The sequence below is a fragment of the Mesoplodon bidens genome (assembly GCF_964165515.1).
Source record: "Mesoplodon bidens genome assembly, chromosome: 16".
Lineage (NCBI taxonomy): Eukaryota > Metazoa > Chordata > Mammalia > Artiodactyla > Ziphiidae > Mesoplodon > Mesoplodon bidens.
The window spans coordinates 35,484,670-35,498,786 of NC_138173.1; the positions used below are offsets into that span (position 1 = coordinate 35,484,670).

A 14,117-nucleotide genomic window follows, 5' to 3' on the forward strand; every position below is an offset into this window, starting at 1 on the left:
GCTGAGTCAGTTAACCATCCTGACTCAACATTTGGTTCATTTTCCTTAGTCCCTATGCAGAATCACAACTGTAAACTTCAGTGTCATATTTTTCAACCCGTCAATTATCCTCACACCTGACAAACTTGGGGTATTTGTGACCTAACAACTTTAGAATATTGCTCCATCTAGTTTTTAATGCAAGTTCCTTTTCCTTTTATGATAAATTATGGGAGCACCAAGTTCTAAGTTTTTTATACCCCCAAACTTGAAACATCTTCCCTTGAAACTATGAATAAACACTAACTTCCTATCTGTAACAATAAGGGTCAGAGAGTCCATTTTTTAATCTTTCATTTCATTTCTCTGGCTCTATTTCTAAAGCCATACCAGTTGTGTTTTGCACATTAAAACAGTTCTTATTAACACTTTTCTTAACTCCATCTAAATAACAGCATAATGTGATTCATTACGATTACTACCTGAGTTCAAATCATAGGCCTGTCACTACCAATGGGGTGGCCTAGAATATTTTTCTTCTGTAAGCCTCAGTTTCCCCACATGTAAAATGTGTATAAATAAAATGACATGTGTAAAAGCTTGCAGTCAAATGCTCAAAACAAAATTCATTCTCTATTCATTCATCTTTTGACAAATGTTCACTGCCTGCTGAATGTATGCCTAGCACTATTAATTAATGTTTTCTCCAACTTATCTTCATAAAGATTTTAGATAAATAAAATCTTTAAAAAGTATTGCCCTCAAAAGTATTCCACTTAATATGTGGGAAAAATCTACTTAAAGCTACCAAATTTTTCTATATTTGAAGTTATAGAAACCATAGTTAAAGAACATATCAAATTTATAAAGCAGTTTTAAAATAAACATTTTTTACTAGTAACAACATTTCATCACTCACTTGATACAATTACTGCTTTGGATTTACTTTGTGGTTCTATGATGTAACCTATTTATGTGTCAAAACGCTTTATGCAAAACTCAAGAACAAATAAAAAGGAAAAGATAAGTGACTGACAAAAGTAACTGCAGTATGCTGACACACTATGCCAAAATCACCTTCCTGTCAGAGGAATACAAGGTGAATTGTATTCCAGAGGAATACAAATTTGTCAGAGGAAGCTGATGGATTCTGGGAAATGTGAAAGCTTCTTGTTCTTAAAGTGTGGGGGAGAGGGAGGTAAGGGTTAAAAATTGAATTGCAAAATCTCTGTCAAATGTGAGATACTATGATCTGAAGCATGTCTACGGCACTAAACTCTCACCCAGACTTTTATTTCTAGGACTTCTTTTGTAAAACACAACTGCTATGGCTTTGCCCATGATAAGTCCATGTAATAAAAATAAATGATTATATCGAGAAAAAGGAAACTACTGCCTATCGTATGAATTTCAGTTCCATTGTCAGCCTGGATGATAAAAGGCCTGAATATGTGACTCAGAGCTTCTCTATGACTCAGTTTGCTATGGGAAAATCACCTTCCTAAATGAAAATCCTCTATTCATAAAAAAAGTCACAAGACATGTAAAAGTGATTTAGAATGCAAGAAAAGGAAATATGTTCTAACTTCCAGTGTGACAATGTACAGACTGTAATATAATGTGCCAAAATCAACACTTCTGTTCTCAAACTAATGGTTTGTGTAATTCTACCTATAACAAAAAACGGTTTTGTTTAAAAAAAAAAAAAAAACCAATAAATGGATATAAGGTGTTAAGGGATGAAGAAATCAGGGTATTATTGTTTTATGGGCAGTTTCAGTTTGGGGTGATGAAAAAGTTCTGGAAATGGATAGTAGTGATGGTTATACAACAATGTGGATGTACTTAATGCCACTGAACTGTACACTCAGAAATGGTTAAAATGGTAAATTTTATGTCATGTATTTTACCACACACAAAAAATTCAATGCTATTAGCCTTAAAAATGAAAACATAAAAGAATAATGTGTTACTTGTTATAAATTCTTGCTCATCTAGGCTGATAATAAACCCCCCCAAAGCAACTAAGTTAAAATAAGCACCCAATTAGATTAAGCAAACCACTAACATAACAAAAATATTCTGTCATTGTTGAAAAGACACTAGCCATGCCAGGAGGATATACTTATTAAATTTTATGCACACGCACATTTATGGCCAAGATAATGATAAATTTGTATAACCACATCTTCATTAGCTAAATATCAATAGGAAAAGAAATCATGGTGGGGTCAATACATAATGCAGAACTGAAACCCTTGTTACTACAGAATTATCAGACTTGCATGTGATCTCCAGGTGTAGAAACAAAATACCTGTGAGAATGGAATCTGTAGTTTGAATCTCCCCCACACTCTCCCCGGTAACCCAAACTGGGCCGATTTCCGTTTGCTTACCACCAGTCCTAGTACGAGGGTGCGGACTCTCTCTCCTATTTCCGGTGAAATGTCATTGCCAAACTGCTGCAAGGTAGTGAGGAACCGTTTCAGCTTACTGAGCTGCCTGGCGCCACAGGCTGGGGGCAGCTGTTGATTAGCCAGAGAAGAAGAGGAAGAAGAGGAAGGCCCATTGCTAAAGCCATTGGGCGGTGAGGGGGCGCCATTCAAGGCTGTGGGTGAATGGCTCGTGCCATTAGTTACTGTCAGAGGGCACAAAATCAGAAAGAAAAAATAAACTTACAGAGAACATGCACAAGGAAATTACAACTAAGTATCCCTCCCTTCCAATCTAGTGAATTTGGTAATTTAAAAGCTGTTGGGCCTTTTTGGTAAAATGCTTTGACTTCACAGGATTACCAGAGGCTCAGGTACTCCATAACTAAATGGGTGGACTCCTCACACTGCATGAGGATATCCTGCACAGAAGCTGATAAGAAATGGGAGCCGGCTGGAGCACACGGACAGCCCTGCCTCCCATGCACACATATGCAAACACAGAACAAACAGCATTTTGGATGTCAGCCTTTTGTCCCGGGCTTACATCAATATAACAGAACTATTTCTTTCTAAACTGCTCCCCTAGAGAAAATGGACATTTGGTGGAGACTAAATTTATCACTGGACATTTTTAATCATGTTTTGTACACACAACTGACAGCTGTGTTTACAGAAATACGACTTTCAAGTTTTAACCTTATACCACCCAATTAGAAGGCTATTTTCTCCCCCTCATATTTCTTAACCACTTCTTTAAGGAAAACACCAATTTTATGTAAGAAGCCAAAATGCATATGGTAATTATCAAAGAGTTATTTCTAGAAATCGAAAGGGGACATCTCAGTCCAACTAACAGCATGGATTGGTGGTAAGTTTGTAAATTCATTTGATAAAATTTATTTGAACGTCAAGGTGATAATCCATAAGAACTAGGCTAGAAAATTTTGCACATTTCTCACCAAAGAAAATGTTGACTTTACCATGTTAGATCTTTATCAAACCCATCTTTTAAATATAATTTTGACAAACTACCTCCAACAATAGTTTGAAGATGTTTTAAGCACCTTATTATTCTTAAAAGTTTCAAGAAAATAAAATGGTCTCGTCCCAAATGAGTACCAAAGTAACCTGTCAAGAAATGACATCTCACTAGGACCTCTCAGAGGAGGCATATGCCTATCACTGTGGCTTTGGGTAACAACAAACCAAATACAAGATGACAGGGTTACAACTTGGCACTGTTGCAGGCCCCTGCTCCTTACATGTTTGGAAAGGTCTTATAAAAGGCAGCGCAACACTGCATAAATAGCCTGGATGTGTATTTTGCCGAACGCTTATAATCCCAAGGATCTATTTTTGCCTATTAGTTATTTTTCATTCATATACAGATTTCAGGGCACACAGTCTGTAAATAGTATTGTCTGCAACCAACAGCATTTATTAGTTTCACAAATCTTTGATGATATTTTAACCAGGACTTTCAGATGGATGAAAACAAAGCTATCTGCTATTCCTATTAAAATATACAGGAAAAAAGGGAAGTTGCTATTCTATCAGAATATTCTGTCCTTTCCTTGGATGACACAAAAAGCAATACACTCCACTGATTCAGAACACAAGTCTAGAGCCAAGTTGAAATGGAATAAATATTTAATAAATGTCTGACAAGTTCAAGCCAAGAAAGATGCTCCTTATTTCAGAAAGTTTTCTGTATGCAACTGTTGCATAGAATGATCCCTCTTTTAACTTAAGAATGTTAGATTTTAACATTATTTGTAAATAACAGAAGAAAGTGGATTAGAAGATCAGAAGTAACCTGGAAATAATTATAGCATATTAACATGTTCCACGTCAAAATGAACAAACTAAAATAAGGAGCTCCTCATTAAGTCAAAGGAGAAGCTAACGTGGTAATGATGAGTTACAGACCAAAGGCAGTGTTCTTCATTCACTGAAATCACAGAAGGCTACAACTTTGAAACAATAATGAAAAGGCAGGCAAATACTGGCAGTCATACAAATTATACCCAAGACATGATAATTCTGTGCTCAATACCTACTCACTGGCAAACAAATTATTTGTGTGTGGGGGGGGTGGGGCTTCATTTCTGCATAATACATTGATGCTGGATCTTACTGTCCCTTAATTTTTATTTGCAGAAAAAAATTTAATTTGAAAACGGAAACAGCAAATGCAGAAATGCCTACTTACACGTTGTTGGTGTAAATGAACTGGTTCTGGGAGCTCCTTGAGTTGTTGGGGGAGGTGGCATCGTGGGAGGAGTCAGCCTAGACGGGGTCTTCACATCCACAGGTGAGTCTGGCATCGTGGAGTGCTTCTCAGTCCGATCTGGAGGATGCCACCATGATCATGTTATTTTACTCCTTAAGCACCTTAGGTTTTTTTTCGTACCTCAGTTTTATAAGAGAGGTTCATCTTTTTTACAAGCAAGGTAAGAAATCCAACATCTTCTATCAATAAAATAGGCTTATCTACTGAAGCTTAAATCAAGACTTTATCATCCAAACCCCACTTAAGAAGGTGTAGCACAGATGGCAGGACCTCATTTCTAACTGGGTAATTTTACATCCTATTGTTATTTCTGGCTTAGACAGATGCTACCTTGGTAGTGTTATATGCAACAGCACAACTTCGCTTGAAGCTGAAGCCAACATTAGCAAGAGGTAAAAAATAGATGAGGAAGTGGGACGGTAATGAACCCCTTAGACAGCACAGAAATAACACAAATCTTAGGCTCTGTTATGCAGGTAGGATACTGTTAGAAGCTGGTGTTTTGCAATGACTTTTTTGTAACACCTACCATCCCCTTTCCATGCTTAGTTTTCTAGCCTAACAGATGAAGCAGGCTATGTCTCCCAGACATAACCTCTCACTTCAATTTTTTTTCTGACCTGTTTGAAAAATCACCACTACATAAATGTCACAAAACGAAGTGAAGTTATTATTGACTTAGAACTTGTGAGTTTATGATCCACCATTTAAAAAATATGAAACCTGGGCCTCCCTGGTGGCGCAGTGGTTGAGAGTCCGCCTGCCGATGCAGGGGATACGGGTTCGTGCCCCGGTCTGGGAGGATCCCATGTGCCGCGGAGCGGCTGGGCCCGTGAGCCGTGGCCGCTGGGCCTGCGCGTCCGGAGCCTGTGCTCCGCAACGGGAGAGGCCACAACAGTGAGAGGCCCGCGTACCACAAAAAAAAAAAAAAAAAAATATGAAACCTGAGAAGTCCGTGCACCGCAGCAAAGAGTAGCCCCCACTCACTGCAATTAGAGAAAAGCCCGTGTGCAGCAACGAAGACCCAACGCAGCCATAAATAAATAAATAAATAAATACATTTTAAAGATAAAAAAATAAAACATAACAAACCAATACTTCAATTAATAATCTCAGGCAGAGTAAGAATGGAAAAGTCCCAAATTGAGAACTAAAGACCTTTCTAATATTTTTTCATGAGTATGTGACAGGGAGAAATTTCCTAATTACCCAATAATGAACATTTGCACTTCAGGACTGTTTTATACTAAGTATACTTTTCCCTTGGAATTTTAAACTTTTTTCTCAACCTGATCTACTCAAAGAAACAGATCTCCAGTTAAAAAAAAAAAAGTTTTCATTTGTTTGTTTAGATCCAATTTTCTACAAACGTGTACACAGGCACACACACACCCCAAAAATATTTGATGTGCCTCTTGTGGCCTTAGGCACAGGTATCTCCCATTTGGAGTTTTTGAAAAGTAACATAACATAGACTATTAATAAAGAATGGGTCTCTTAAAACATTATGATCACCATAGTGAAAAACTCTCAAAATTACTTGTCAATTATTAAAATGAAAAGCCCAAATTACTACTATGACAATTCCAAATCTACCTCCTCTTTATTCAAAGCAATTTCATAAGACTTGGGTTGCAACAGAACACAACTTTTGAAAGTTGAAATAGCGTTGACACCGTATTAGGGAAGAATGAAAATAATAATCATTCTAATAAGAGCACTGTGAATGATGATCCAGTGAACAGTACCAGGGTCTCTATTTCTTAGTCTCTACTGCTGGCTGAATAACAATGACTGTCCCTATAGTGAATAAGTGTTCTGAGTGAGATGATTGTGAAGACGCATGGAGAATGTCTCTACCTTTATCGTATTGTTAAAATTTTGACCTCATATTGCTATTCCAGAACACTTAACGAGTACCAGTGAATAACCTGTTGTAGAGAAATGCAGAAGTTAGGCAGGTTTAAAACCACTTCTTTGATAGTAAAATTCATTGCACCGTTTACTCACCTCAACCAACCTCAGCAACAAGGGAATAAATAGCTTTCCACTTGTGTTGCAGCTGAGGGAAGAGGTACAGCAGCAAATACAAGTCTCCCTAAATAAAGGCAAATATTTCCCTCATGCCAAGGAAGGAGGGATAAAGGGAGGCTTGCCAGAGTCAGCTGGGAGATAACAGTGGGAACTGCTGGTCCATCTGGTTTTCATTCTGCTAACACTCACATGGAGCTGTTAGCGAAGGCAGTCCAGACCCACAGATTTGAAGCACGTGGTTGCACAGAAAGAGAAAGGAAGAGCAGGAGGGGGAAGGGGAAGTGGGAATAACAGAGAAAGAAATAAATAAGTATATCGAGCAATAGAAGGAAAGGGTGAGAAAGAGGGAACAGACCAAAAAGCAGGGAGAAAAGGGCCTGGAAAGGGAGAAAGTTACCCTGGACAGCTTCACCACCGCTAAAAGCTGAGCCTTGGTGGGCACAAGCCCTACCTTACTTGATGCACTTCTGGAGCAATACCTAAACTTGGAAATGTATTTAAACATGCTTTTCATTACTCTTTTTCCAATAGCCCACACTAAGGAAAAAGGGAATAATAAACCATAAAGTTGACAGTGGGTTTCCTCTTCAGACTCTTTTAAGATAAAGTTTGTATTTCTGTCTTCCTCTGCCCAATTTTAGAAAGATTTTTCATATATTCATAATTTTAACTTGCATACCTCTCTTGGTCCACTTGTGTAACATGATTCCTATCCAGAATTTAATAATAATAATACCAACAACAATTATTATAAAACATAGATGAACAACTTTTTTAAATTCCTGAGATGTTGTCAATATTTTAGGAGCAATAACCACTGAGCCAATGAATAGCAAAACACCACTACTTCTAACAGGAATATATACATTCTCTCCAGAATACATGTATATGTGTATGTATTTAAGATTTTGACATTAGCCACATTTCTGTGATGGCTAGCTTCACTCTGATGAAATGGAGTTCCAACCCAGAGGTCCTACAAACTTAGACAAAGTGGGACCATATGTAACTCATTCTGTGCTGTTCAATGCAATCAATCCAGGATTGAAACAGATGATGAAATAACCAGCCAAGCCTAAGTCATACACACACAAAAACGCTCTGGAGTAGAGAGATTTAAGATAAATTCAGAAAATGTGTTTCAAGTATGCTGCATTCTGTTGCATTTGTTTTGGATTAATAAAAAGAAAAAAAAGCATTTTGAAATATATATTCTTGAAACTTCTATAGCAAACAGCAATAGAGCTATGATTCAACCATAGAAGCATTTCACTCCATTTCAAATTAGAGGATATAGTAAAACCAATGTTAAGTTATAATATTTCTCATGTAATTTTTTAAGTTCATGAAAATTACACCATTCTTGCATGTAATCTCTGTTTTTAGTTGGTGTAGGGGAAAGCTGACATTTACTGAAAGACTGACACAAAATGAAAAAAAAAGAAAGAAAAAAATTATCAGATCAGGGAATTATTTGTTTTAAAAGAACTGACTTTACTTCTACCTTAATGATTCACACCACTTCTAAACAAGATCCTCCCTATGTGGTAAGTTTTCAACTCCCATGGCAAATATCCAACACATATGTACCAAAGACGGCTGATGCATGGAAGAAAATGTGGCATATATAAATACATTACCGATACCATTTCAATATCCAATTCAATGTCAGGGCCTTCTAGAAGCAGTATGTTTTCCGTTTCCCTTTTTGTTGTTGTTGTTTTATGTGAAAAGGTATGGCATAATCTGCCATGGCACTTATTTTACTTTTAGTTAGCTCAAATAGTTCCAGATGTGTTTTTAAGGTATGAAGAATAGGCATTCTATATTTCCCTTGTTTACATACCATTCTAGAGATGATTGATGTAAAAAGATTTCTGTATTGGTATAATGAATGGCACGACATTTTCTATCAGAGTTCATCATGTCAATTACAGTAGAAGAAAGATCTTGGTTTCACAGGTGTTATGGGTTGAGGAACTTTTTGGTCAACTAGTAGTTAGTCCAGAGTTAGTCTTATTTGAATAAGTGTTAGTTACAAAAGCTAGAAGGTATGCACTAAAGAGGATTAAGCCCAAGTGGAACCACGGTACTATTAATGGAAAGGCAGGAGGAACAAAAAGGCAGGAGGTACAGAATTTGATTTTTATTTCTCTGGAAAATTTGGCAAATACAGTTCTGACAATTGAGTCATTTAGTGACTCCAGTGATTGGGTGTGAGATGTTACAGGCAACTTGTCTGCAGACTGGAAAGGTAGCCATCCAGCCTTCACACCACAACCACCTCATTTCCCTGAAAAACACCTCTGGCAACATTCATTCCTGCTCAGAACCCTTCAACAATGCCTCAGAATAAAAGTCAAATGCTAACCTTTTAAGCTGGATGTACTGATACAGTAGGAAGGATATTTAGCAATAACAGGAGAACTTCCAAGTTAAGTCAGAAATGGTTGCAAATGTAGACTCCTGACCATCAGTAGTGGGACCTCAGGCAAGTGAGTTACCCTGAGCCTCAGTCCCTCATAGGAATGAGGATACAATCCTCTACCTCATCAGGACCCCACCACAGTGCCTACTCATATTAGGTACCGACACGTGTGAGCTCCATTCTCTTTGACCTTCCACTTCATGATCCATTTATGGGTTTATTTCCAGTGTCTTTCCCCCAATTCTATTCTATTCTATATAAGGCACCCTGACATTACTCCTTGGCTTTTCTGCCTGTATCATGCTGTTGTTTCCTTTATCTAGAAGAACCTGTCCCATCTTATACATTATTCACTGCCTATTATAGATTCCACGTCCTCTTACAGCTTTTCCCAGTTGCCCCAGGTGTCAACCACATCAGGTTTCCTCTGCCTCTCTTTTAGCATTTGTCACAGCCCATCTGTACAATAGCTGTATATGTGAATGTGTATTATACACTCTAACACCCCAACCAGTGCAAATAGTAAGCAACTTGATAGCAATTTTTTTAACTGCCTCCTTAGGAAGACATTTAAAAAATAAACACAACCGTGGTTTTCACTAGAAGCATGGTTACATTCCTAATTTTTACAAATCTATTCCCTATATTATAGCCAGTTCAAAGATAGCAACTCTAATTTCAAGGCAAAAGACAAACACAGAACCATCAACAGCATACAAATACATGAGGAAATAGAATACAGGTAATATGAGAAGATACTGAAAATCCAAAATTCAGTTCAACTGTGCAAACAACTTATTATGTGGTTTCAGGCAAGTGTAAGAATGACCTGTTACCTCATGCCTTATCACAGGTGTTATATGAAGATTGCTATATCTGAAATACAAAGCTTATCTGACCAACTCCCTGATTTAAAAACTTAGGGAGTGTCCCACTGGCCACAGAATGAAATATATGCTCTTCAGCTTAGCTTACGTCACAGATACTGTTGAGTGCCTACTCAACAGCCCTTATCCCTGTCTTCCTGCTGAAGAGCTCTAATTTTGTTCAGGTACAAAATTTGAGGGGGGCAGATTCTCCTTGTTTTACATTAATCAGGTTATCACATTCCCCTTATCAGCAACAGGTTTCAGAGGTGAGTGTTGTGCTCCAGTTCTGGACAATGGGTCATGAAGGGAGGTCTCTGGAAAAGGTTCTAGGAAAGAGTTCCTCACTCTCTAAACAGAGACCCAAGAAGAAGATAGCCCTTCTTCTTCTGATAGGCACTATTGTATCTATAAGTGATTCCTTCACTTCTTTGGAGTCTACTTGTCTTATTTATAAAACTAAGCATCCTGGAATACATGACCTCAAGGATCTTTCGCAAACTCTAATACTCTCTGGTTTCTTTTTCCAGATATGGCTTATGATCATCTCAAACATAAAGGAGACTACCCAGAGAAAATATATCTGACAAGAAAGTGACCACTAGACTTCCTCTGTCCACATAAATTTCTATGTCCACAAGAATATGCCTGCACAGAAATTTTTTTTCCATAAACATTAAAATTAATATCTACCTCTTGTTTTCAAATACATTTTCAATCCTCATTACTAAATCTCCATCAATGATTTGGTTACAAAATACCCTACAAAATGTCCTAATTCCCCTGTTTAGCTATCATCAAAACACTCACTTTCACAGCTCAGGGTTTTTTTTTTTTTTTTAGTTTCTGCTTTATAACAAAGTGAAATCAGTCATACATATACATCTGTTCCCACATCCCTTCCCTCATGCATCTCCCTCCCTCCCACCCTCCCCATCCCACCCCTCCAGGAGGTCACAAAGCACCGAGCTGATCTCCCTGTGCTCTGCGGCTGCTTCCCACTATCTATCTACCTTACGTTTGGTAGTGTATATATGTCCATGCCTCTCTTTCGCTTTGTCACAGCTTACTCTTCCCCCTCCCCATATCCTCAAGTCCATTCTCAAGTAGGTCTGTGTCTATATTCCTGTTTTACCCCTAGGTTCTTCATGACATTTTTTTTTAATTCCATATATATGTGTTAGCATACGGTATTTGTCTTTCTCTTTCTGACTTACTTCACTCTGTATGACAGACTCTAGGTCTATCCACCTCATTACAAATAGCTCAGTTTCGTTTCTTTTTATGGCTGAGTAATATTCCATTGTATATATGTGTCACATCTTCTTTATCCATTCATCCGATGATGGACACTTAGGTTGTTTCCAGCTCCGGGCTATTGTGAATAGAGCTGCAATGAACATTTTGGTACATGTCTCTTTTTGAATTATGGTTTTCTCAGGGTATATGCCCAGTAGTGGGATTGCTGGGTCATATGGTAGTTCTATTTTTAGTTTTTTAAGGAACCTCCATACTGTTCTCCATAGTGGCTGTACCAATTCACATTCCCACCAGGAGTGCAAGAGTGTTCCCTTTTCTCCACACCCTCTCCAGCATTTATTGTTTCTAGATTTCTTGATGATGGCCATTCTGACTGGTGTGAGATGATATCTCATTGTAGTTTGGATTTGCATTTCTCTAATGATTAATGATGTTGACAGCTCAGGTTCTTGAAAGAGTAATCTACACTCACTTTCCTTATTTCCCATTCTGCCTTACGTGTACTTGGAGGGGACACCTATAAGAATTTATGCCTAGAAAGTTCCCCTCCCAGTACAGGGACTTGCCATACCCTCTAATTTCATAACTACCTTGGGAACCACCATGTTCTTTTATGACCTTGTACCCAAGATACCAGTGGCTGGTCCAGGCAGAGCGCTTAGTCCAAGATGGGCAATCTCAGGAAAGGAAAAGAATCCCAAGGATTGTTTCCCAAGGAAAACTGCACTGTCTACTGCCCTCCATGTCCAGAGAGCAGGTCTGTGTTGAAAAAGAAGGCACCTAACAGGCAGAAAGAAGCAAAGAAGTGGCAAGAGATCATCCTTATAGTGCTTTGTAGTAAAGCTCCTCATTCTGCTGGATCCTAGGCACCAGCCGCATCTCTAAAATTCCTACAATTTGGATCTTCCAAACAATCCTAGCCAATCAGTCTCTACTTTGCCTAAAACCTAATTTGAGTTGACTTTTCACTCAAAACCAAAGAATCCTGACTAAAATAACCCTGGAATATAGCATCGAAGTATTCTCTTAACTCCCACTGAAACCCTTCCAAATTGTTTCTTCATTATTAATCCAAGAAACACTTGTATCCTTTACCTGGCACCTTTGTAGCAGCTGACACTGTTCAGGACTTCCTCCTTCCTGAAACATATTGTTCCCAGGATACCACTATTCTAACACTCTCCTCATTTTTCTTAGGCCTTCCTGGGTGCTCCTTCTCAGTCTCTTTTATGGGTTCACCCTTCTTCACCTCTGTGATAATTACTGCTATTTTCCCCCAATGTTCTTCTTCAAAGTTTCACTCTATACCTTTTCCTTAGTGACTTCATTGGTGCTGGGATAGTTACACCATGGCCATTATGTAGATAACTTGTACCTATAACTCTAGCCCTAATATCCTTTCCAAGTTCTAGAACCAAATATCTAGAATGTGACTCATTTCAACAGCCTGAATTCAAACCCTCATCATCCATCATCCATCATCTCTCACCTGGCCTAATCAACAATCCATTGAATGGACTCCCGGATCTGACTATTCATCTCTGATCCATTCTCCAAAGACCTTTCATAATGCTAAGCATAAAGTCCCTGTGTCTTATTAGGGCATAGAAAGACCTTTGTGACTCATCTGGTTCCCATCCACCCCCATCCATTCAGTAACTCTTTACTGAACTACTATGGCTCTCCAAATGCCCCTGGGTCACACAGGGTTCCACTGCATTGCATTCCTTTCCTGAAATACTCTTCACCCCACCACTGCCTGGTTAAGTCCATCATTCCTTTAAAACTCCATGTGGGTGTCACTTCAGTCAGAAACAACAACCCTCCCATCTCAGGCTGTCCCAAACTCCCCCACATTTCCCTACTTCACTCTCTAGTTCCTCTTATGGCACTGATCACACTATACTTAGAACCAACGTCAGTCTCTCCCACCAGTTCATAATTTACTTAAGGGAAATTATGACATATGATTTGTTGTTATAGCCCCAGCACTTGGCACAGTGCTTGACACATAGAAGGTGCTCAATACATTTAATGTTTTAAATGAATATATATTGCTATAATGTCATAATGTAGGCAGATGGGGTAGGGTGTACTTGGAGAAAAAGAACCAGATGTAGCTTTTTGACATAAGAGAAGCCATTTTAGACCTAAACCATTTTGTGGTCTAAGCCTGGCCACAAAGCTTGTCCCTGAATAGGTCTCAGTAATTAATGATTTTAAGGGAACAAAGGAATGCAGGAACAGAGGAAAAAGCAGTCAAGAAACAATAATTCAGCAATAAATCAGAGTCCTAGTTTCTCCTCAAGGGATATACATAACCATCTTATACATATCTTGGAGTTGTTTTACAGGAACTAAGGAAGACCCCAGAACCTAAAGAAAGATGATGTTGACCTTTTCTGACCCTCGTGACTTCAATCAACTAAAGCTTAGATTCTGTCACCCTCTGCCCCAATTCTATGTAGAATTCTCCTCTGCTCAAGCCCCATCATGAATATGCATGTAGCTTAAAACTCCCCCAGTTTTGCTGTTGGGGAGACACTGCTTTGGGAAGGATCTCCAGAGTTCTCCTTACTTACTACAAGTAATAAATCCTTCCTTTTCCCGATCTTTGGCTTGGTTGTGTCTTTTGCAATGCCCACCAAGAGGGGAACCCAGTTTTCAGGTAACAATAAGGCATGCCTTTAGTCACAATTTTGAAACACTCGAACTTTCAAGAGACATGACAGATTTAACTTAAGATACAATCATCTACATCTTTTTTTCCATCCTTAAAAAAAATCCTAAAATGAATTTCTACATTAAGTAACCAAATATAA

The 14,117-nt window shown here is 38.3% G+C and overlaps 1 protein-coding gene across 4 annotated transcripts in view; it reads right to left on the bottom strand.

Annotated features, from left to right (window-relative positions):
* The window catches only part of RUNX1T1 (RUNX1 partner transcriptional co-repressor 1), a 135,303-nt gene that overhangs the window by 49,152 nt on the left and 72,034 nt on the right, over window positions 1–14,117 (bottom strand). For all 4 annotated transcript variants that reach the window (XM_081258071.1, XM_081258070.1, XM_081258073.1 and 1 more), the window contains 2 exons: window positions 4,627–4,764; window positions 2,376–2,617 (listed from right to left, as the gene is read on the bottom strand). In XM_081258071.1, the coding sequence (XP_081114197.1) occupies window positions 2,376–2,617; window positions 4,627–4,764 (380 nt within the window). The remainder of the gene's footprint in view (window positions 1–2,375; window positions 2,618–4,626; window positions 4,765–14,117) is intronic.